We start from the raw sequence: 22,203 nt of genomic DNA on the forward strand, positions 1-22,203 counted from the left end.
TCTACTTAACTTTGAAATCGCCCAGGATCATTGTGATCGACCCTGTATGAATAAGATGTTCAGTTGGAGCTCTTCATCATATTTCTGGACATTCCTTTCTTCACAGTTCTAATTCTTTTTGTAGAATGCAACTTGTTCTTCTTCTTGAAGGTACCCAGATTCTTTTTCTGAATATTCTTCTCAAGGGAAACTGGTTTAGTCTAAAAAGCTTTTTCAATGTGACCCATTTGCCATAATTCTTGCATTGACTATCCTTGTTCCAGCATTCACTCGCTGAATGGCCCATTTTGCACATATGTGACATGTTCGTTGCTGTTTTGAGTTTTTACATGCAGTTCCCAACTTGTGGATTTTCATTCGGCACCAAATTGTGAAACTTCTTTGGCACCCAGTTTCATCAACACTGATTTCCACTGCGGTTTTCAAATTCAAAGCATATTCAGGAAGCAATCCTCTTTGAAAAGCCACATTTTGGAAACCAGAAAATCTCAAATAGTATCTTCTAATTACTCAACAAACTCACAATGTTATGCCAGTCTTTGTAGTGATATTCATGTTCAGATGTTAAATATATACTGAAATTTCACATGGCCTTAAGTCGTAATTTTGGCCACATGAACTGGGCGATGGTTTTTGCTTGTAAGATTTGCTCTTGCCTAAATTCCAATAATCTTAACTGACTCAACAAAAAGTCAAGTATCGTTCAAAATATTCTAACTACCAGTAAAAAAAAATGGAAACATGGTCATCTCTGTATACTGATTGCAAAATTCATAACTAGACAGTAGTAATCTAAATAATGCACAAGCTCAGCAATGTTTTCACTTCCAATTGATTCCTTCGGAGGAGCTTGAACCGTTCTGCGATGATCTGTAGCAATGGAGAGTAATGTTCTTCAAAGAGCTCTGTCAAGTCATCATAAGTTTTGGTTCCTGGCTTTGCTGGATGGACCAAGCATCAGAGCAAATAGTAGGTTTTACTTCCTATTGTACTGAGAAAAGTTGGTACGAGCAACTCATTTTCAATTTTATTTCATAGAAATCCTACAGTGCAGAAGGAGGCCATTCGGCCCATCGAGTCTGCACCGACCACAATCCCACCCAGGCCCTACCCCCACCTATTTTACCCACTAATCTACGCATCCCAGGACTCTAAGGGGCAATTTTTGTAACCTGGCCAATTAACCTAACCCGCACATCTTTGGACTGTGGGAGGAAACCGGAGCACCCGGAGGAAACCCACGCAGACACGAGGAGAATGTGCAAACTCCACACAGACAGTGACCCAAGCCGGGAATCGAACCCGGGACCCTGGAGCTGTGAAGCAACAGTGCTAACCACTGTGCTACCGTGCCGCCCCTTGCTTGGTACAAGGCACTGAAACATTCTACATAGGATTTTCATGATTCATTTTCTTCATTGAAAGAGCCCATGGATCCTAATTGACCGATCGTTTCTCTTGCAGGCACTAATGACTTGAGACTGCTCAGTATTTTTTTAAACTTTACTGTGCTTCCCTTTTTATCCTGGAAACCGTTGACTTAATGTTTCTTTTTCAAACAGCCCCAGCTATACAAGGAAGCATCTCCTTTTTAAAATATGCCAAATAACTGCTGGAATCTCACCCTTCTCTGATCAGAAATACCCCCTTTTAAAACCACACAAAGAGCTTTTTCTTATTTGAGTCCCTTCATTGGCACTTCGGTCTTTAATCCCGTTGTTGCTTCTCCCCAGCCTTCTATTCAAAGTGTGAGGACTCACAGTATTTTTTTCTACTTAGGATCTTTTCTCGATATTCTCAATGAAACAAAATCCGACTTGTCACCAATTTTCTTTTTGCAATGTCCTAACTATATTGGGGTTATGGGTTTTAACCAAAAAGAATAGGTGGTTTTCACACATAGATTCAAACTAGCAATAACAGGTTTATTCTAGGAGGTCTGGCCTTTACAAAATACAAACTGAAAGTAAAACAGCATCCTGTGCAACACCCTGATGACATCACCATCAAATCATATGAAGAGTTCTTAAAGCAATTTGCAACCACTTAAATATAAAACAGTTGCTTGATTACTTGGCTCATGGAATGTACAGTGGGTATTTATCCTGTTGCTAGTGTTTCTCTGATGGGGGGAAATAGATCAAATCTTGTTGATGGTGAGCTTAAATGGTGCTTCTGGTGTGCCTAGAGACAGGAGTAGTTTGCTTTGTTCAATAAATAAGAGTGGTGCGAGTATTCTGGCTTGCTGGCCCTTATTCTGGTGTGTAATTGAGCAGGTCAGGACAGTCGTGGCTGTGTTTATCCAGGCCAGGTGGAGGGTATGTTAGGTGGGGAGTATGTTGCCCTCTCCCAAGACAACCCACTGCTCTTCCTCTTGAGACTTGGTTCCCCTGGGGATGTAGTACCGTGCTGGCAACGGAGCCTGAGTGAAGTCTGGGTGCTTTGGTTCAGCATTGTTGGGAGTCTTTCTTCGGTTGGAGATTAGGCTGGTTGGAAGAGTAGGTTGCCACCTCCAAGTGGTCTCACATGGAGACTTCGAGTCTGTCTAGCTTTTTGAGGTTTAGCTTCTCCTGGGGAGTGAAGTTGCAGTATCCTGTTTTTTGTGAGGTTGGGCTGTTGTGTTCCTCGTATCTTTCCTGTGAAAGTGTACACTTAAAGACCATGTCTGTTATCTATTGGATAATCCTGTTGCTCTTTTCTCTTTGGGGTTTCCTTTCTTTATCTGGGTAGGTGGGGTGTTGATATAGGATCTGATTTTTAATAGTTAATCCTCAAGAATTTCCCATATCTTTTCGGGAGGTGCGTCATATCTCTCCCCAAGATACCCTGTGGATTGGTATCCACATTCTTCTTCTCTCTGTCCATGAGGTTTCCTTGGTGGAAAATGGTTTAAATTTTCCAGTGATGGGGTCCTAATTGGTGCCTCTGATATGTTTGGAGAGGAGGTAGGTTTTTTGTGTTGCGAGCCGAAATGAGTTGTATGAATCCTTGGCTTACTGGTTCCTGAATATGAGAGCGTACACTGCCATGCCACATCTTGCACCAATGACAGTATCCTTGTGTTCCCCTTTTTCTGGGTTATCTTTTCATTGCTTGGAGGTCCTGTGATGTTGAGTTAGGTCCCAGTTGGTTGGATATTACCCCATAAGGGATTCCTTACATTGTGTAGCTCTGCTCCTGTTATACTGTGGAGGAGGATAGGCACCATAGTGATATGTGCTCGTGGCTTTATCCTGTTATGCTGACATCCCCCCACTCTTTCTGGCATCCTTTACTCATCCGTATGAGAGGAGACACTGAATATAATGATTGCAATGCTTGATAATTTGAATCATTTGTATGAATATTCGCTGGTCTTTTCTGTATGTTTATGTGGAATAATGATTACTCTGTACTGTACTAGACTTTTGGAATTTGTTGGGTTTTGCGTAAAATGCAAAACTTACAAGAACAAAATTCTTAATAAAAATAGAATCCTGGTGTCACCATATCTAAAACTGCCAGCAATGTGAATTCCTGTAGGCCCCTCATCATCAGACCTGCACTCTGCATCCTGCAACTCAACGTTGAGGGGTTAATTGCCACCAAATGATAACTAATGAGCACCCTTGCTCAGCAACATGCAACTACTATGATCTGTATCCAAAAAATACACATCCCATCCAACGAAGCTGGGAGATATAAGATCGACGGCTTTGACCTGATATGCTATGCTGCCCATCCAAAGCACTGGCAGGCTACATATGTTCAATCAACATGACAAACATAGCTGAACTCTCTTCCTCTCAACCCATTGACATCATCAAAATTGGGGCTTTCAAGATAGCAAAATGTTTACAAGCCTCCAACACCAGCTGGGAGAAACATGTTCTCCCTGCCCTTTCACATCCAGCCATCTATAATGGAGATTTCAACAGCCAACACAAGATTCGGGTTATAATAAAGTTGACACTGATGGCACAAAACTGCAAATTGGGCCGCAAAGAATGACTTCAATTTTATCCATGACCCAAACAGCCGAGAATTTTCCACTCTGCAAGGTGGAGGTGTGACTACTCATCTGACCTGTGACTGGATCAGGTCAACACATGACAACCCATTCCCAACATCATGGCTTCCCACACAGCCAGCACAGAACAGCTCTAAACTACATAGGCCTTCGACTACCTAGCATCACCAGCTCAACAATAAAGTGCTGGAACCTATGCAAAGCCAACTGGGAAAAATACTGCAAGGCACTGGAACAAAGTGTGGTAATGATACTACCCTACTATATTCTATAGTGCCTTTTCTGCAAAGCCATCTACAAAGCGGTCACCACATCTGTCTCACAGGGTTATCACCCAGTGTACAGCCCCTGCCATGAAGAAGAATGTGTTTCTCTCCTTCAATACTACGAAGAAATTTGTGACCCAGATGTAGCTGATCACTTGATGGAGTCCTTGTACTCTGCTTACCAAGCTAGATGGGAAGAGACCACCAGAAACTTGAACTTCACCCATTCCAGCTAGAAATGCTGGAGGCTCCTATGTCACCTTGGAGCAGTCCAATAACCACTAACACCAAACCAACCATCTGTAAATGACAACAAAGTTGCAACCCATTTGGGAAAGGTATCCCTGGGGAAATAAGTGAAAAAAACAAATAAAGAATGAGTGGAGAGCTTTTTTAAGGCATTAGAATTTCAGATTTCTGAACCCTTCACTGCAGTGGAGTTGGACAATGTGCAACAAAAAAATCAAGCCTGGCACTTCTTCCTGAATTCCTCAAACACCTTGGCCCACATGCCTGTTGCTGGTTGGCTCAATTCCTCCTCACAAGGGTTATCTGTGAAAGAAGACTGCCTAAACCATGGCGCGTGTCCTAAGTCATCGGAATCCCAATATCAGGCAAAGAATCAAACATATCTTCAAGCTACCAACCAATATCTCGGTTCTCTGCGTGCTGCAAGGACTTAAAGTGTCTCATCCTCCGGCAGATAGAGCCAGAAATGGAGAAAATCTTGAAAGTTGAACAAGCTGACTTCGGTGAGGGTGAAGCACATGTGACCAGCAATCACCTGTATTGAAAATGGCTTTGAAAATAAGCTCAAAACAGGCACTGTCTTTCTTGATCTCACTGTAGCATACGACACAGTCAGGCACACTGGTGTCCTTGTCAAAATCTCACGAATCCTTCCTCTGTGGGTTACTGACACCATCGAACTATTACTCCAAAATATATGGTTCAGGGTGCATATGGGTGATGAGGCCAGCGACTGGAGGAAACAGTCCAATGGAGAACAAACTCTCGACCCAACCTCTTTATCAATGATCTGCCTCCAATCCTGTCTTAAAAGTTCATTTGTGTTGATGATATCTGCCATGCCTCTCAGGCTCGAACATTTTCTAAACTAGAGGAAACACTAAAAGACAATGTTGCAAAGCTAGCCAACTACTACAAGCCTTCAGCCCAGCATTGAAACAGTCTCAAGTATATTACACCTCCACAACGTCAGCGCCAAGAGGGATTCAACATCTCTGAATGGCAAGAGATTGAATCATGAACATCCCATTTATCTTAGTGTTACCCTTGACCAAACACTGACATACAAAAAACACCTGCAATAAGAGTAAGATAACAGCAAAGATCAAAAAGCGAAACAACCTCCTCAACAAACTTGCTGGCTCTTCATGGGATGCAAATGCTCAAACCTTAAGGACATCAGTTCTTGCCATTTACTCGACTGTGCACCAGTGTGGTACACTCATCCCATACAAGAAATGTATGTAGATACTCAACAATGCTCAACACAACAATGCGAATCATCTTGGGTATCCTCTGATCAACTCAACCCCTCTGGCTCCCAGTCCTGAGTAACATCCCAATCCCTCACATAAAAGGGGAAGATTGTAACAAGAAAGTTCCTGTAGAAGGTTTACATCAATTCAAGCCTGCCGCTGCACAAGGACCTTACCAATCCAGCTGCTGCAGGTCACCCATCACGCCAGCTTGATGGATTAAGACCACCACCATGCCAAGGAATAACAGCAGAGTCCTTGTGGCAGGAGGAATGGAATCAACACACTATTAAAAACCACTTCCTCATCACAGATCCCTAAGCCCGCCCACCTAGTTTCAACCTGCCACGCCAACATTGGGCACTCTTCAACCATTTCTGCACTTGTGCAGCAAATTGGCACAAGTGGAGCTTTGCAGGGAACCTGGACTGCAGCTGTGGTGCATCCCAATCAATGACTCATGTCACTGAAGACTGCTCCCTGACAAAATTAAGCAGAGGGTTCAGAGAGCTCCAGTTAGCCACCTCAGAAGCTGTTGCCTGGCTTGGAGATTAATGCTCACGCTAAAAAAATTCCATCTCCTACCTTTGAAGTGTTCTCCTCTAAATTTCATTTGTGTTGACGATATCTGCCATGCCCCTCAGGCTCGGACATTTTCTAAACTAGAGGAAACACTAAACGACAATTTGCAAAGCTAGCCAATTACTACAAGCCTTCAGTCCAGCAACAAAGCAGTCTCAAATACAGTACAAAAAAGATGCAAAAGTCTGAGGTCATGTACCAACCGACTCAAGAACAACTTCTTCCCTGCTGTTGTCAGACTTTCGAATGGACTTACCTTGCATTAAGTTGATCTTTCTCTACACCCTAGCTATGACTGTAACACTACATTCTGCACTCTCTCCTTTCCTTCTCTATGAACGGTATGTTTTGACTATATAGCACGCAAGAAACAATACTTTTCACTGTATGTTAATACATGTGACAATAATAAATCAAATCAAATTGTGCTCCTGAGGTACCCAGCTAAATGCTAGTTCACGTAAGTACATGCATTCTGCTGTAATCATCAGCTCTTGCCTATGCAGGAATAAATGATTGCTTGTGAAGGCACAACACTGAACCTCTCTCTCTGGTATCGCTGTAATAATTTCTTAGAATCAAAGAAGAAACCCTACAGTACAGAAAGAGGCCATTCGGCCCATCGAGTCTGCACCGACCACAATCCCACCCAGGCCCTATTCCCATATCCCTACATATTTTACCCACTAATCCCTCTAATCTACGCATCTCAGGACACTAAGGGGCAATTTTTCAGCATGGCCAATCAACCTAACCCGCACATCTTTGGACTGTGGGAGGAAACCGGAGCACCCGGAGGAAACCCACGCAGACACGAGGAGAATGTGCAAACTCCACACAGACAGTGACCCAAGCCGGGAATCGAACCCAGGTCCCTGGAGCTGTGAAGCAGCAGTGCTAACCACTGTGCTACCGTGCCGCCCTTGTAATAGTCAGTCAGCTCGGCTCTTCAGGGAGTACAATAAAGGAGATTGTCCATTCAGATTTCCTTTAAAATCATGGTTCTCGAGGATCAAATCCAAACCTTACCCCAAATTTCTCCTCAGATATCTTCCCACCTTTCCTCCCTCTGCATTGAGCAACTTCTCTTCCTTGTTAATTTCAATACCCATCTCAAGTCACCTTGCTGTCTTCCATGGTTTCACTGTCCTTGTCTTTTCTCTTAACATCTTCTTCCATATAAGCATTCCTGTTCATGGTCGCTGCCTTGACCATGCCATCTCACATGGCCCCTCTATGTCCATGGTCTCAATCACAGACATTGCTATCTCAAACTACGTCTTTACTTTCTTCCAACTACCACTTCTAACTTCCACCTAGCAACTTAGAACTGCATTTTCAAACTTCCAACTGCTTAGCCTTTGGCCTTCCATTAGAAATGATACTTCTGCAAATTGTTCACTTACTCAATCACACCCTCACCTCAACCTTTGATTTTTTTTGCCCTTATTGAACCTTAGCTTTCTTCCACCATGGTCATTCTCCCTAGTATAACACCCATTTTCATTCCTTCAAGTTCAAATGGCGCATGTACAAATATCTGTTACATATGGAGCATTTCAATATTGACAACACAGCCGTAAGCGAATCCTAATGGGTGGGGGAAGGCTAGCTCAAGGAGCAAGATGGTGGTTACACCTTCTTCTGGAAAGGCAAATCAGAAGAAGCCAATCACAGATTGGCTTCAGCATTAAAAGTGAATTAGTTGGCTGTCCCAGAGATTCCCTTTGCAGGATAAATGAAGGCCATGTACAAGGGTTGGTGCTGTTCCCTGCATTTCTCTTCTAGTTACTCATGCTAAAGATCATGTCTGTTATGCCCCTTAGTGGGTGGAATCTGCATTGTGACTTTAGGAGGAGCTTTTCAGCCACAGGGAGAAGCTGATTAAGGGGGACTCTTGTAATGACCTTCCCTGTGGCTGACAGCAGAGAAATTCCTCTGTAGTTACTGCAGTCAGACTTCGTACCTTTCTTTCTCCTCCAATTCGATTTTCAAGTTTGCTGAAGACACTACCGCAGTGGGTCAGAACGCAAATAATGATGAGTCTGAGTACAGGAATGAGATAGAGAATCTGGAGAACTGGTGCGGCAACAATAATCTCTCCCTCAATGTCAAACAAAATGAAGGAGATTGTCATCGACTTCAGGAAGCGTAAAGGAGAACATGCTCCTGTCTACATCAAGTAGAAAGGGTCGAGAGCTTCAAGTTTTTAGGTGTCCAGATCACCAACAACCTGTCCTGGTCCCCCCATGCCGACACTAGAGTTAAGAAAGCCCACCAACACCTCAACTTTCTCAGAAGATTAAGGAAATTTGGCATGTCAGCTACAACTCTCACCAACTTTTACAGATGCACCATAGAAAGCATTCTCTCTAGTTGTATCATAGCTTGGTATGGCTCCTGCTCTGCCCAAGACCGCAAGGAACTACAAAAGGTCGTGAATGTAGCCCAATCCATCACGCAAACCAGCCTCCCAACCATTGATTCTGTCTACATTTCCCGCTGCCTCGGCAAAGCAGCCAGCATAATTAAAGACCCCACGCACCTCGGACATTCTCTCTTCCACCTTCTTCCATTGGAAAAAAGATACAAAAGTCTGAGGTCACGTACCAACCGACTCAAGAACAGCTTCTTCCTGGCTGTTGTCAGACTTTTGAATGGACTTACTTTGCATTAAGTTGATCTTTCTCTACACCCTAGCTATGACTGTCACACTACATTCTGCACTCTCTTGTTTCCTTCTTTATGAACGGTATGCTTTGTCTGTATGGCGCTTTGTCTGTATAGCATTCTCTCGTTTCCTTCTCTATGAATGGTATGCTTTGCGAAAGAAACAATACTTTTCACTGTATGTTAATACGTGACAATAATAAATCAAATCAAATCAAAATGGTCATGATTATGGCATCTCTGAAATCTCGTGGCACGTTCTTCTCCTTCCAGATAAGAGAAATTAGGTCATTTATTTGCACCAATACTGCTTCTCCATCGTGTTTTATTGCTTTGCCGGAGTTTCCATCTGTTCTTGATGCCTTCTTGTTCTTTAGCTGTTGGATGGCATTTTCCACCTCTTGCCAGGTTGGGGTTGTGCTGAGATGATGGTTTAGCTGCTGCAAGGTAGCGTCGAGGACACTCGCATTGAAGACAGAGCCTCTGTTAAGAAGGTCTTCAAAGTGCTCTTGTCAGCAGACACTGACTGCCTCTCTGTTCTTAGAACATAGAACATAGAACAGTACAGCACAGAACAGGCCCTTCGGCCCACGATGTTGTGCCGAGCTTTATCTGAAACCAAGATCAAGCTATCCCACTCCCTATCATCCTGGTGTGCTCCATGTGCCTATCCAATAACCGCTTAAATGTTCCTAAAGTGTCTGACTCCACTATCACTGCAGGCAGTCCATTCCACTCAGTCCAACCACTCTCTGCGTAAAGAACCTACCTCTGATATCCTTCCTGTATCTCCCACCACGAACCCTATAGTTATGCCCCCTTGTAATAGCTCCATCCACCCGAGGAAATAGTCTTTGAACGTTCACTCTATCTATCCCCTTCATCATTTTATAAACCTCTATTAAGTCTCCCCTCAGCCTCCTCCGCTCCAGAGAGAACAGCCCTAGCTCCCTCAACCTTTCCTCATAAGACCTACCCTCCAAACCAGGCAGCATCCTGGTAAATCTCCTCTGCACTCTTTCCAGCGCTTCCACATCCTTCTTATAGTGAGGTGACCAGAACTGCACACAATATTCCAAATGTGGTCTCACCAAGGTCCTGTACAGTTGCAGCATAACCCCACGGCTCTTAAACTCCAACCCCCTGTTAATAAAAGCTAACACACTATAGGCCTTCTTCACAGCTCTATCCACTTGAGTGGCAACCTTTAGAGATCTGTGGATATGAACCCCAAGATCTCTCTGTTCCTCCACAGTCTTCAGAACCCTCCCTTTGACCCTGTAATCCACATTTAAATTAGTCCTACCAAAATGAATCACCTCACATTTATCAGGGTTAAACTCCATTTGCCATTTTTCATCCCAGCTTTGCATCCTATCTATGTCTCTTTGCAGCCTACAACAGCCCTCCACCTCATCCACTACTCCACCAATCTTGGTGTCATCAACAAATTTACTGATCCACCCTTCAGCCCCCTCCTCTAAGTCATTAATAAAAATCACAAAGAGCAGAGGACCAAGCACTGATCCCTGCGGCACTCCGCTAGCAACCTGCCTCCAATCCGAAAATTTTCCATCCACCACCACCCTCTGTCTTCGATCAGACAGCCAGTTACCTATCCAATCGGCCAACTTTCCCTCTATCCCACACCTCCTCAGTTTCATCATAAGCCGACCATGGGGGACCTTATCAAACGCCTTACTAAAATCCATGTATATGACATCAACTGCCCTACCTTCATCAACACACTTAGTTACCTCCTCAAAAAATTCTATCAAATTTGTGAGGCACGACTTGCCCTTCACAAATCCGTGCTGACTATCCCGGATTAATCCGCATCTTTCTAAATGGTCGTAAATCCCATCTCTAAGGACCTTTTCCATCAATTTACCAACCACCGAAGTAAGACTAACCGGTCTATAATTACCAGGGTCATTTCTATTCCCTTTCTTAAACAGAGGAACAACATTCGCCATTCTTCAGTCTTCTGGCACCATCCCCGTGGACAGCGAGGACCCAAAGATCAAAGCCAAAGGCTCTGCAATCTCATCCCTTGCCTCCCAAAGAATCCTAGGATACATTTCATCAGGCCCAGGGGACTTATCGACCTTCAGTTTATTCAAAACTGCCAGGACATCCTCCCTCCGAACATCTATTTCCTCCAGCCTATTAGCCTGTAACACCTTCTCTTCCTCAAAAACATGGCCCCTCTCCTTGGTGAACACTGAAGAAAAGTATTCATTCATCACCTCGCCTATCTCTACTGACTCCATACACAAGTTCCCACTACTGTCCTTGACCGGCCCCAACCTCACCCTGGTCATTCTTTTATTCCTCACATAAGAGTTCTTGATGAACACCTTTCCATTCCTGGCAAGCAATGGGGTCAAGCCTTAGGTGCTTGGGCTTTGGGGGTCTTGACTGCACTAAAGAAACCTTGTATGTCATAGTTGTCGACTAACTGCTGGATCTCCTGTGCTTTCTCCTCCCACCATCTGTTCTTTAGGTCATGGGGTTTTTGCTGGCTCGAAAGGCTGAATGGCCTCCTTTTGCACTGTAGAGATTCAATGATTATATAATGCACCTTTTACAGCCAGAGGGCATTCCAAGGTGCTTTATAGCCAGTGAAGTTATTTTTAAAGTATAGTCACTATTGTAATGTAGAAAATGTGGCACCTATTTGCATACAGCAAGTTCAATATGATAATAACCAGGTAATTTGTTTCACTGATGCTGGTTGAGGGATAAATATTGGCAGGGTATCAGAGAGAACACTCTAGCTCTTCATCGAAACAGTGCCATGGAATCATTTATGTTCCCTGAGAAGATAGGGCGGGCCTTTGTTGTAGTGCCAGCCTAGAATTTTATGCTCATCTCTCTGGAATGGTGCTTGAACTCACAATCTGAGTTAGAAGTGTGTTGCTACCAGCTGAGCCATTCTGACATTCTGGGCCCAACTTTAATTCTGTGCAAATGAATGGGTTTTTGAGGAGTTAAAATCTAGCCCTCTGTACCAGCACCATGGAACTTTTGGTTTAGTTGAAAGTGCAATGTTAATACAAATTGTTTTTAATAACTCATGAATCTGAAATCCTGTATTGCCTTCTCTAAGGTTTCATAATTAATTTTCTGTTCATATTTAATGTTTGTACAGCTGCATGCTTATCTTGCATTTGCTAACATTTGAGTTAATTTGCTAATGCCATGCCTCCCTTTCTTATAATTGTTTTGCTTCCCACATCTCTGCAAGTTTATGTATTCTCTACCTAATCTCCTCTTCAAGGTCACCCACTGTATCTGGATTATGGGAAGCAGTGATTTGAGGATTGATCCCTGTAGAACCCCATTAGTCACTGAATCCCAAAGTAAGTAAAGCTCCTCAAAGCTTCTTTATCTTACTCCAGATTTACATGCAAGGATTTTAGGTCACTCTCATAAATTTAACATCACCGAATCACTAAGCGTGTTTGGGGTGACATTGAAGCAGTCTGATTAGAAAAATAGATTACTTCATTAAAGTATTAAAGTAAAGAGTGAGGGACAGTACATACTTTATCTCAACATTCATCATTTCATTCCTACTCATTTTCCTTCTATTATCCTTCGCAAATAGCATGACCATTTCAAGGACACCAAGTTTAACTTTCAGCGCTGATCTGTGATACCTCATCAGCCATTCTTAAGTTGAATTTGTTGCAGAATCACAGCTACTTAACATGTAAGAAACAGTTTTCTAGTTATAACTAACGAGAAAAATAAACCATAAATGCTGGGAACCTGAGCTCAAAGCTGATAAATCTAGAATTACATGTCAGACCAATCACACGTGCATAAAGAAAAATTAATGCTTAAAAAATTAATTTGTTCTTTTTACAGCTGTTCACCGCGGGCTTGTGATTTATTTTCAGCATGTTTTATGTTTCGATTTTAGTGTTCTAGTTGTAATCAATTTACAAATCAAACATTTTTTGTTTCATCAGTTATTAAAAGCAGCCAGCAATCATTTTCTAGTCAAACCATTTTTAAACAATAATTAAGGGCTCCTTCACCAATCCGCTATTGCTTAGATCAATTTAAAATGTCTCGGACCAAGTTAGCTTAGGATTAGGATCTTTATGCAGATTGCAATGAAACAACAGAAATCAAGTAAGTATACTTAAAAATGAACTTTAAAAATGTGCCATAGAAACCTCAGGAAGCTAAAACTAAGAACCCGTGATTTGGTGCATTTAAATCATCTCACCTCCAATCGTAATATAACTCTGTGATCGACTGATTGGTTTCCTTGGTTTGCTTAGGGCCATCAGCACTGCAGTTTTTGGAGAGTGCAAAAGTTCATCAGCAGAATCCCCAGTGGAGTAAGTTCTTTGTTTGATGTGAGTTTCTTTAAAACTCTCTGATCTAATGGCTGTCTCCTTCAACAGTACAGTTCGCCCAAGTGTCCGGCTTCGCTCTGTCACTGCCTTTCCTGTCCTCTGTTCAGCTGAAACGTCAATATTTGAGGAGGGAGACAGCTGGAGGTCTGTCTGTATAGCAGTCTCCATTGTCTCTAGATGATTGTACTGAAGTGACTTGGAGTCCTCTGTGGAAATACATACATCTACCATATCAGTTGAACTATGGGTAGTTGGGAGGAAGACCTGTAAAGAATCACTCATGGAGCTCAAAGGTGTCCCAGATGAATGAGATGAAGTGGAAGAATTTGTGTCTGAGCCAAAACGCTGAGAATGATTATTTGTCACTGAAAAAACAAAACGGCACTGTAATTTAGCATTAGGAATAGTTATCTAGAAGATTTAAGGTTGTAAAGAACAATATTTGCATAGCAAAAACTTTCAATGACTTCTTTGGATGATTCTTCTTCTGAGTGCTAGTAAAATATTTCTAAGTGTATGTCTGATTAATCTGTATACATCATAAGTGCATGTTTGTAACTAAAACACAAGGAGAGATTTTCTTGGCTACGTGTTCAGGATTGCCCCAGCACAGTGCATCTCAGAAAATCAGATAGGTGACAGAGCAGCCAGCCAATGTGCTTTTCACTATAAATGGAACAATGGGTTCCTTCACAGATATGTACTCTACTCAGTCCATTTCCTTATACTTGACGTGCTTAGACAAACCAATATCCTATGGCGCAGAATATCAAGTAACACTAACTGGCTAACTGTTGCCCAATTTGGGTTTCACCAGAATTACAGTTCCAGACCACATTATATCCTCAATCCAAACATGGATAAAGATTTAATTGCAGGGGTGAGGTGACAATGACTTCCCGACATCAAGACATGCCCTGATAATATCGAAGTCAATAGGGTTTAAGGGGAAAGATCCGTATTGGTTGGATTCATTCATATCATGAAACGAGATGGCTATGGTTGTTGCAGACCAATCAGCTCAGCCCTGTGTTTTTAACTAAACCACAAGGGGAGATTTTCCTAGGCTGTGTTCAGGATTGCCCCGCCACAGTGCATCTCAGAAAATCAGGTAGGTGACAGAGCAGCCAGCCAATGTGCTTTTCACTATAAATGGAACAATGGGTTCCTTCACAGATATGTACTCATATCTGTGTACATGACTGCTGGAGTTCCTTAGGGCAGTGTCCTAAGCTCAACCATCTTCCTTTATCAATGATCGACCCTCTATGAAAAGGATAAAAGTGGGATGTTTACTGACAATGACAGTGTTCAATTCCATTCACAATTCCTCAGATAATGAAGCAATCTGTGCCCACATGCAGCAAAACCTGGACAAAATCCAGTCTTGGGTTTCTAAGTGGCAAGTAATATTCATGCCACACGAGTGCCAGGCAATGAGGAACTCCAACAGGAGAAAATCTAACCACCTCCCATTGGGTTAGGTTGATTGGCCAGGTTAAAAAAAAAAATTGCCCCTTAGAGTCCTGGGATGCGTAGATTAGCGGGTAAAATATGTGGGGGTAGGGCCTGGGTGGGATTGTGGTCGGTGCAGACTCGATGGGCCGAATGGCCTCCTTCTGCACTGTAGGGTTTCTATGATTTCTATGATGATGATGCATTTCCATCTTCACATTTCTCATCATAAATATCCTCAGGGTTATCATTTATTAGAAATTTAATCAGTCCAGCCACATAAATACTGTGGTTACAAGAGAAAATCAGAGGATGACGTTCAGTGGAGAATCTCCTGATTCTCAAAAGCCTTTCCACCATTCACAAGCCACAAGTCAGAAGTGTTGGTCTTGGAAGTGACACAGGCATTCTGTGACTGAATTAAAGAGGTCCAGGAAAATCTCCCCATATAATTTAATTAAAAAGCATCTGCTTATAACATAAACAGGCAGTGATCAGGCAAGATTTATAAAATATTTTGCTAGATTATGTTTACTATCTATTTCCAATTTGGCTTCTTGGGCAGTGATGCTAAAACGCATAGCCAACTCATTGTACAGCTTGCTTGATTTTCTTTGTATTGATTTCAATAGGATGAAAGTAGGACAGGCAATCTATTGGTTATTATTTTCCAAAGTTCCATAGATTCTAGAATGGTCCCAGCGGATTGGAAGATGTAGCTCTGTTAATCAAGCAAGGAGGGAGGCAGAAGACAGGCAACTTCAGACTAGTTAACTTGATATCAGTCATCAGGCTGATCTGATTGTAGCCTTAACTCTACTTTCCCGTCTACCTCCCTGCATCCTTTGGCTCACTTGTCAATCAAGAATCTAACTCAGTTTTTAAAATATTTAATGACCCTGCCTCCATTGCTCTCTCGGGAAGAGAATTTCACAGACTAAAAGCCTTCATTTCAGAGAAAAAGTTTTCTCCTCATCGCCATCTTAAAAGGGTGACCCCTTATTTTTAAACTGTGTCCCCTAGTTCTAGTCTCTCCCACAAGGCGGAACATCCTCTCAGTAGCCATCCTATCAATTGCCCTAAGGATCTTATTTGTTTCAATAAGATCGCCTCTCATTCTTCTAAAATCCAATGGACACAGACCCAACTTGTCCAATCTTTCCTCATAAGATAGCCCTTTCATCCCATGAAACAGTTGAGTGAACTTTCTCTGAACTGCTTCTAATGCTTAATTCTCAAGTAAAGATACCTAAATTGTACACGCTATTCCAGATGTGGTCTCACCAATGCCCTATACAATTGTAGCAAAACTTCCCTTCCATTCCTCTTGCAATTAATTACAACATTCCATTTGTTTTTCTAATCACTTGCTGTATCTACATACTAACTTTTTATGATTCATGTACCAGGACACCTGATCTCCTCCTACTGCTCAGTTTTTGCAATATTTCTCAACTTAAATAACACATTGTTTTTTAAATCTTCCTGTCAAAGTGGATGAGTTCACATTTTCCCATATTGTATTCCTGCCAAATTTTGGCTCACTTATTGAACCTGTAGATTCTTTATGTCCTCTTCACAATTTACTTTCCCATCTATCTTTGTGTCATCTGTAAATTTAGTAACCATACATTTGGTTCCTTCATCTAAGTCATTTATACAAATTGCAATTACCTGAGACCCCATCACTGATCCTTATGGCATGCCCATCTGAAAATGACCCACTTATCCTTACTCTCTGTTTACTGTTGCAGCTTAGACTAGTGGTGTGGTGCAAGAATCAGTGCTATGGTTCCAGCTATTTAATGACTGAGATAAAGACACTGAGAGTAAAGAATCGAGGTTTCCTGATGATACACAAGATAGGCCTAAGGTACGCCATCATACAAGCACATTGCACCACACATTCTGATGTGCTTTCATCAGTCTTGCAAGACAAGGAACCCATAATCAGAGGAGGCTATATCTAACCAGCTGGGGATAGGCATTGTTGCATGCCCTCATGCCCATGATAGAAACTGTCCTGTCCATCATTGGAGCAGCCATGACTGAGGCTGTGGTCAGCAGAGAGGCTTAAACCATGAAGAATGACAGTATAGTCTATCTAATCAATCTTCTCACATCCTATTTCCCCTTTATCCCACAATTTCTTCCAACTTATAAGCTGCACATGATGGAAGCATGTATGTCTTGTTGTCTCCCACTTTGATCATGGCCAACCCAACCTTTGTGTTTTTATCCTTACAGATATCCAAGAGCTGCCTTCTTGCTAGGCTGTGGTGCAAGAACGTGAAGTACAAGTGTAATGAAGAAGAAACGGAAACCACTTGATCTCACACTTGCAGTCACCAGCCCAGATACTGACAATACATGTACCTTAGAGGGCAGTGTAAAGATGGTGCACATGGTACATTACTGGGTATGAGTAATCTGCAGCTGGCCAGGAAGAAAATATATTGCTGGCAACAACTTCCTGGAGGAAGAGGTCACACACATTCTGCTGCGGAGGACTGAGATGATGAATTCAATGGAGTGGTGTACAGAAAAAGACTGACGGGCAACCAAACAGTGATGCTTGGTAAATTGACAGGTCAGGTCTGCCAGCAAGCCTGATGTTGCTGTCAAGGAGCATGGTGGAGGCTGGCTCCAACTTGGCAAAGTATTTTGTACACAGTTTGGAGCCCACCCTTTTCAGCATGGAAGTAGCGGCAAACTCCATGAAAACAAGTGTGGATCTGAACATGGTGCAGCATCTGACAGTCAATGTGTCAAATTCCATTGCAGCACAAGCAGAAGCCACCCATCATCAGCATGTTTTAGTGGAAGTTCAGACTTAAGTCATTAAATCTCATCTTGGTGTTATGCTTTCAGCACCACACAGCAGTCCAGCAATCTGTGTTTCAGGATTGTTCAGATGCTGCCCCAAGAGTGGCAGTGGCTGAGTAGAGCACAAAACTGCTCTTCTCAAGATGAGAGCATCTGTGCTCCCAATGCTGCCACTCCACGAATGCTCCAATTTTGCTTGTCCTGCAGCAAGCTGACTGCTATCGCCCATGCCGAGATGGTGCCAGCCAAAACCAGGCTTTCTATAGCCACTGTTGGTCAATGGCATTTTTTAAGGATATCTAGTCTTCTCCACTGAAAGCCTTGCACCAGCCATGCAGCTGCCACTGGGGCAGCACTGTGTAGGAGCACCAGTGCAGGTAAAGTACTCTGAAAGATAGGCATAAAGGAAATTCACATTGGTAATAAGTTGACTTTTTGCATGCAAAATTGCGTGCTTTGTTGCATAAAGTTGACATGGAATTGTTGCCTTATGGTGGCTTCTTTTTCTGCATTGTGGCCAAGATGTGATGGCCCATACCACAGGGATAATAAGGTGTGATTACATGGTCACACACCACCTGCATAGTGAGTGGTAACCTCTGCGGTTGCATTACATCTCAGCATTGAAATGCAGCACCTGCAAAGCTATATATGTGCAGTTGATGGCAATCTGCACTATGGAAGAGCCTCCTGTCATGGCAAAGCCACTTGCACAGTTCACCTGCTTCCTTCTGTTCAGAGAGAGCACAATGGCCTTCTCCTGGCATGAAAAGTATCTGTCAATTTTCTTATGCAGCAGTGGATGGTGGAATTGGAAGTGTACAAATGTTGCCTGCTGCACCCTGGGAGGATCCTGATTTAAATAAATTCAGGGCCACTGTCACTTTCATATCTACTAGCAGAATCATCTTTGCCTTGCTCTGAGGATGGAGTTTGGTTACAAGGGGTGGCAGAGGTCTGTGAGAATCTCCTTCATAAAATACAGATGTTGCATACACTGTTCCTGGCTTAGTTTGAGGTTAAGAGAAATGCTCATGGAAGATCCTAGGTGGATAAGATTTCCTGTTACGAGTTCCTGCACCGCCACCCCGAACTCCTTGTCCGGCTGTGAGAAGGTTGTTATCTTCTTTGTTACTTCTGCTCTGTCTCATGCTGCAGTCTAACAGGGATGGTAACTACAGTATCCTGAATATCAACATCCTGGGGGTTATCATTGACCAGAAGCTGCACTGGGCTAGCTATATAAATGCTGCAGCTACAAGAGTAGGTCAGAGGCTAGGAATCCTGAAGCGAGTAACTCACCTCGTGACTCCCCAAAGCTTGTCCACCATCTATCCACAAAGCACAAGTCAGGAGTGTGATGGAATACTCTCCACTTGCCTGGATGAGTGCATCTCCAACAACGCTCCAGAAGCTCGATACCATCCAGGACAAAGCAGCCACTTGCTTGGCACCCCAACAATAAACATTCACTCCCTCCACCTCCAACGCATAGATGCAGCAGTGTGTACCATCTACAAGATGAACTGCAGAAACTCACCAAAGCTCCTTTGGCAGCACCTTCGAAACCCACGACCGCTACCATCTGGAAGGACAATGGCAGCAGATACATGGGAACACCACCTGTAAGTTCCCCTCCAAGCCACCCACCATCCTGACTTGGAAATATTATTCACTGTCGCTGGGTCAAAATCCTGGAACACCTTCCCTAACAGCACTGTTATATAAATGAAAAGGCTCCTCCAGATATGTATCTTTCACTGCCTCGGTCATTCAGCAGTGGGCAGTTGAGCCACCCCTAGGTTATCTGGGCTTTAGCATTCCCAAGTGCCCTGCTCCCTTCTGGAGGCTGGGCGATGTAATAGTTCAAGGCAATATTGCAGAATGGTGTTGCTTCCACACCACATAGGCAGTGCACCACAAAACATTCACAAGGGTAATTAGGGATGGGCAATAAATGCTGGCCTAGCCAGTGACGCCTACATATCATGAATAAATTAGAAGAAGATCTGGTGGCCCAACCAGAACCGTTGAAATCAGATGAAAGGACTTCTCCATCTACAGCACCACTCACCATCTATTTCTGTAACTTTAATCAACTGTGCAATACACCAAGCACTTCAAACTCAAACAAAGTTAGTAGAAAGTAACCAGCAACTAACCCAAATGTGGGTGATGATCCCTTTTAATAGCATTGGTGGAGAGGATTCTTCTTGCTGCTGAACACATACTCAGTTGTGCTGTTTGAAGTGTGTGCTAGCTTGAAAATGATGGGGCTAGCATCAAATCAGTGTTTCACACTGACTGACCTCACAATCTGCCTATTTCCAGCACAAGCTCTTAAGACCCATGTTAACGTACTCAACAAGATAGCAATTCGTGTGCACCACACCAGAGGTATGTGTGCATGATGTAGATGCCATTTTGGTACCAAAGCATTGAAACTATGGACGATGCAGAGTCAAGTTTGCAGCCTGTATTTTGTAACATTTTAGTGAAGTGTAATATGTAGTAACTGACAGATTGATATACTATATGGGCACACACACCCTGACTTTCAATGGAGATTTTCCAATGGTAAATCATTGGACCTCTATAGAAATGGCAAATGTTTGTTTAGATTGTTTCTCTAGTTTTCACTTACCTTCTTCAAAAGTTCCCTATTTCAAACGAAGTAAGGGGAAAAAGACAAGTAACCAGTTGAATCAAGGTACTTCTCAAGAGAGAGGAAGAGGACAGAAATAAGAGGTAAGTCCATCACGGTACTCCCAATGAATGAGTGAACAATGAATAGCGAGAATAAGGTGCTCTAATTCCTCTTATTCCTATGTTAGATATGGGACAGACCACTTCTGAAGAAGCCTGATTGCTTGAAAATGTCCTTTCTTAAATTATGAATAAAAGACCAGGGTTGAAGAAACATTCTTTTGACAAATTATAAATGATTTACAATAATAGTTTAGCAAAATAGCTTCTCATCAATTTTACAGAGAAAAGAATATACCTCAAATACTACTCTATTTGTGTGGAGGAATGTGGCAAAACAAAACATGAATGAAAATTCCTTAGTTTTATTCATAACAGAAAACTGACAAGCAGTGCTGGAAGGCAATATTTATTGAGACTTCTGTTTTGTACTTACATTTAGTTAGCCAACTATATTCAGCCACCATTTCCTTGTACGCAGGATATTTGCCAACTTCCTGAGCAAAGAAATGAAATATACCAGTGATTTGACCAAAGTGTATTTAGAAGAGAATTTGATCTGAGAACCTGCTAAATAATGAATTCCCTGAAGCACTCTTCACAGGTGAAAAGGCATGTGGGGCACATTACATGGCAACAGCACAAAGAACTAATAGCCTCGGAACTCTTAAGTGTCCAGATAATTCAAGATCGTTCTTCCAGACAATGTAATCCTCCCTCTATTTATGTTATTTCTGTTCTAAAGTAAAACCAAATATTGGAAATACTCAGCGGGTCTGAAATTATCTGTGCCAAGAGAAACAGTTAATATTTTAGGACGATGAGCTTTTTTGGCTGGCGTCTAATCCACTGCCAGGAGGCAGGTCAGTCGGAAACTGCGTGTTGCTGTTTTTACAGAAGTTTATTTTTTATGAATTTTGACCAGGTTTTCCAGGCCTCAAGAAACCTTGCAGGTAAAAGGAGGCGAGAAGGGCCAAATCTAAAAACTACAGAACTACTTATGGGCCAGAATGGTGTTTCCTAGTGTTTCCTCTAGGCCTAACGTGTTTATCTGTTTCCCTCTCCAGCACCAGCTGATGACCTATTTTATGATCTCCAACAACAACAATCCTGATTCTGAATTTCCCCCCTCGATCTCTGAGCCTCTGCAATGTAACCCTGTAACCTTCCTCAATCCCTATGATCTTCCCCCACTCTGATGCTCTCCACAGATCATGATCTCTTCCTCCTGACCATAAACACCTCTGATCATAATTACTACTCTCTGACCATGAACACTCTCCCTCAACCATGATCTCTTACCCCACAAGATCCTCCACTGACCTTGAGCTCTCCTCACCCCAATCACAAGTTCTTCATCTAGCATGATCTCTCCCTTTGCCCCTCCCTCCTCTCTGCTCCTTGCTGGCCTTCCTAGCTGGCAGATAGCCAGTCTGTCAATTAATAGGTCTCACAGTATCTATGAGAGGCAAAGTTTCAAGTTGGTAAGAGTTTTTTTATTATTCGTTCACAGGATGTGGGCGTTGCTGGCTGGCCCATCCTTTATTGCATATCCCTAATTGCTCTTGAACTGAGTGCGAGGTCATTTCAGATGGCATTTAAGAGTCAACCACATTGCTGTGGGTCTAGAGTCACATGTGGGCCAGATCAGATATGGGTGGCAGGTTTCCTCCCCTAAAGGACATTAGCGAACCAAATGGGTTCTTATGACAATCGACAATGGTTTTTCATGGTCATCATTAGATATTTAATTCCAGATTTTTTATATTGAATTTAAACTTCACCATCTGCCATGGTGGGATTCGAAC

General features: G+C 42.7%; 1 protein-coding gene across 1 annotated transcript in view; it reads right to left on the bottom strand.

Annotated features, from left to right (window-relative positions):
• pdzd7a (PDZ domain containing 7a) overlaps positions 1–22,203 on the bottom strand; it is a 98,342-nt gene that overhangs the window by 59,805 nt on the left and 16,334 nt on the right. Inside the window, exons 7-8 of the mRNA XM_078224347.1 lie at positions 20,832–20,892; positions 13,276–13,773 (exon numbers count right to left, since the gene is read on the bottom strand). Of these exons, the coding sequence (XP_078080473.1) occupies positions 13,276–13,773; positions 20,832–20,892 (559 nt within the window). The remainder of the gene's footprint in view (positions 1–13,275; positions 13,774–20,831; positions 20,893–22,203) is intronic.

This window comes from Mustelus asterias, chromosome 11, assembly GCF_964213995.1.
Source record: "Mustelus asterias chromosome 11, sMusAst1.hap1.1, whole genome shotgun sequence".
Taxonomy (NCBI): domain Eukaryota; kingdom Metazoa; phylum Chordata; class Chondrichthyes; order Carcharhiniformes; family Triakidae; genus Mustelus; species Mustelus asterias.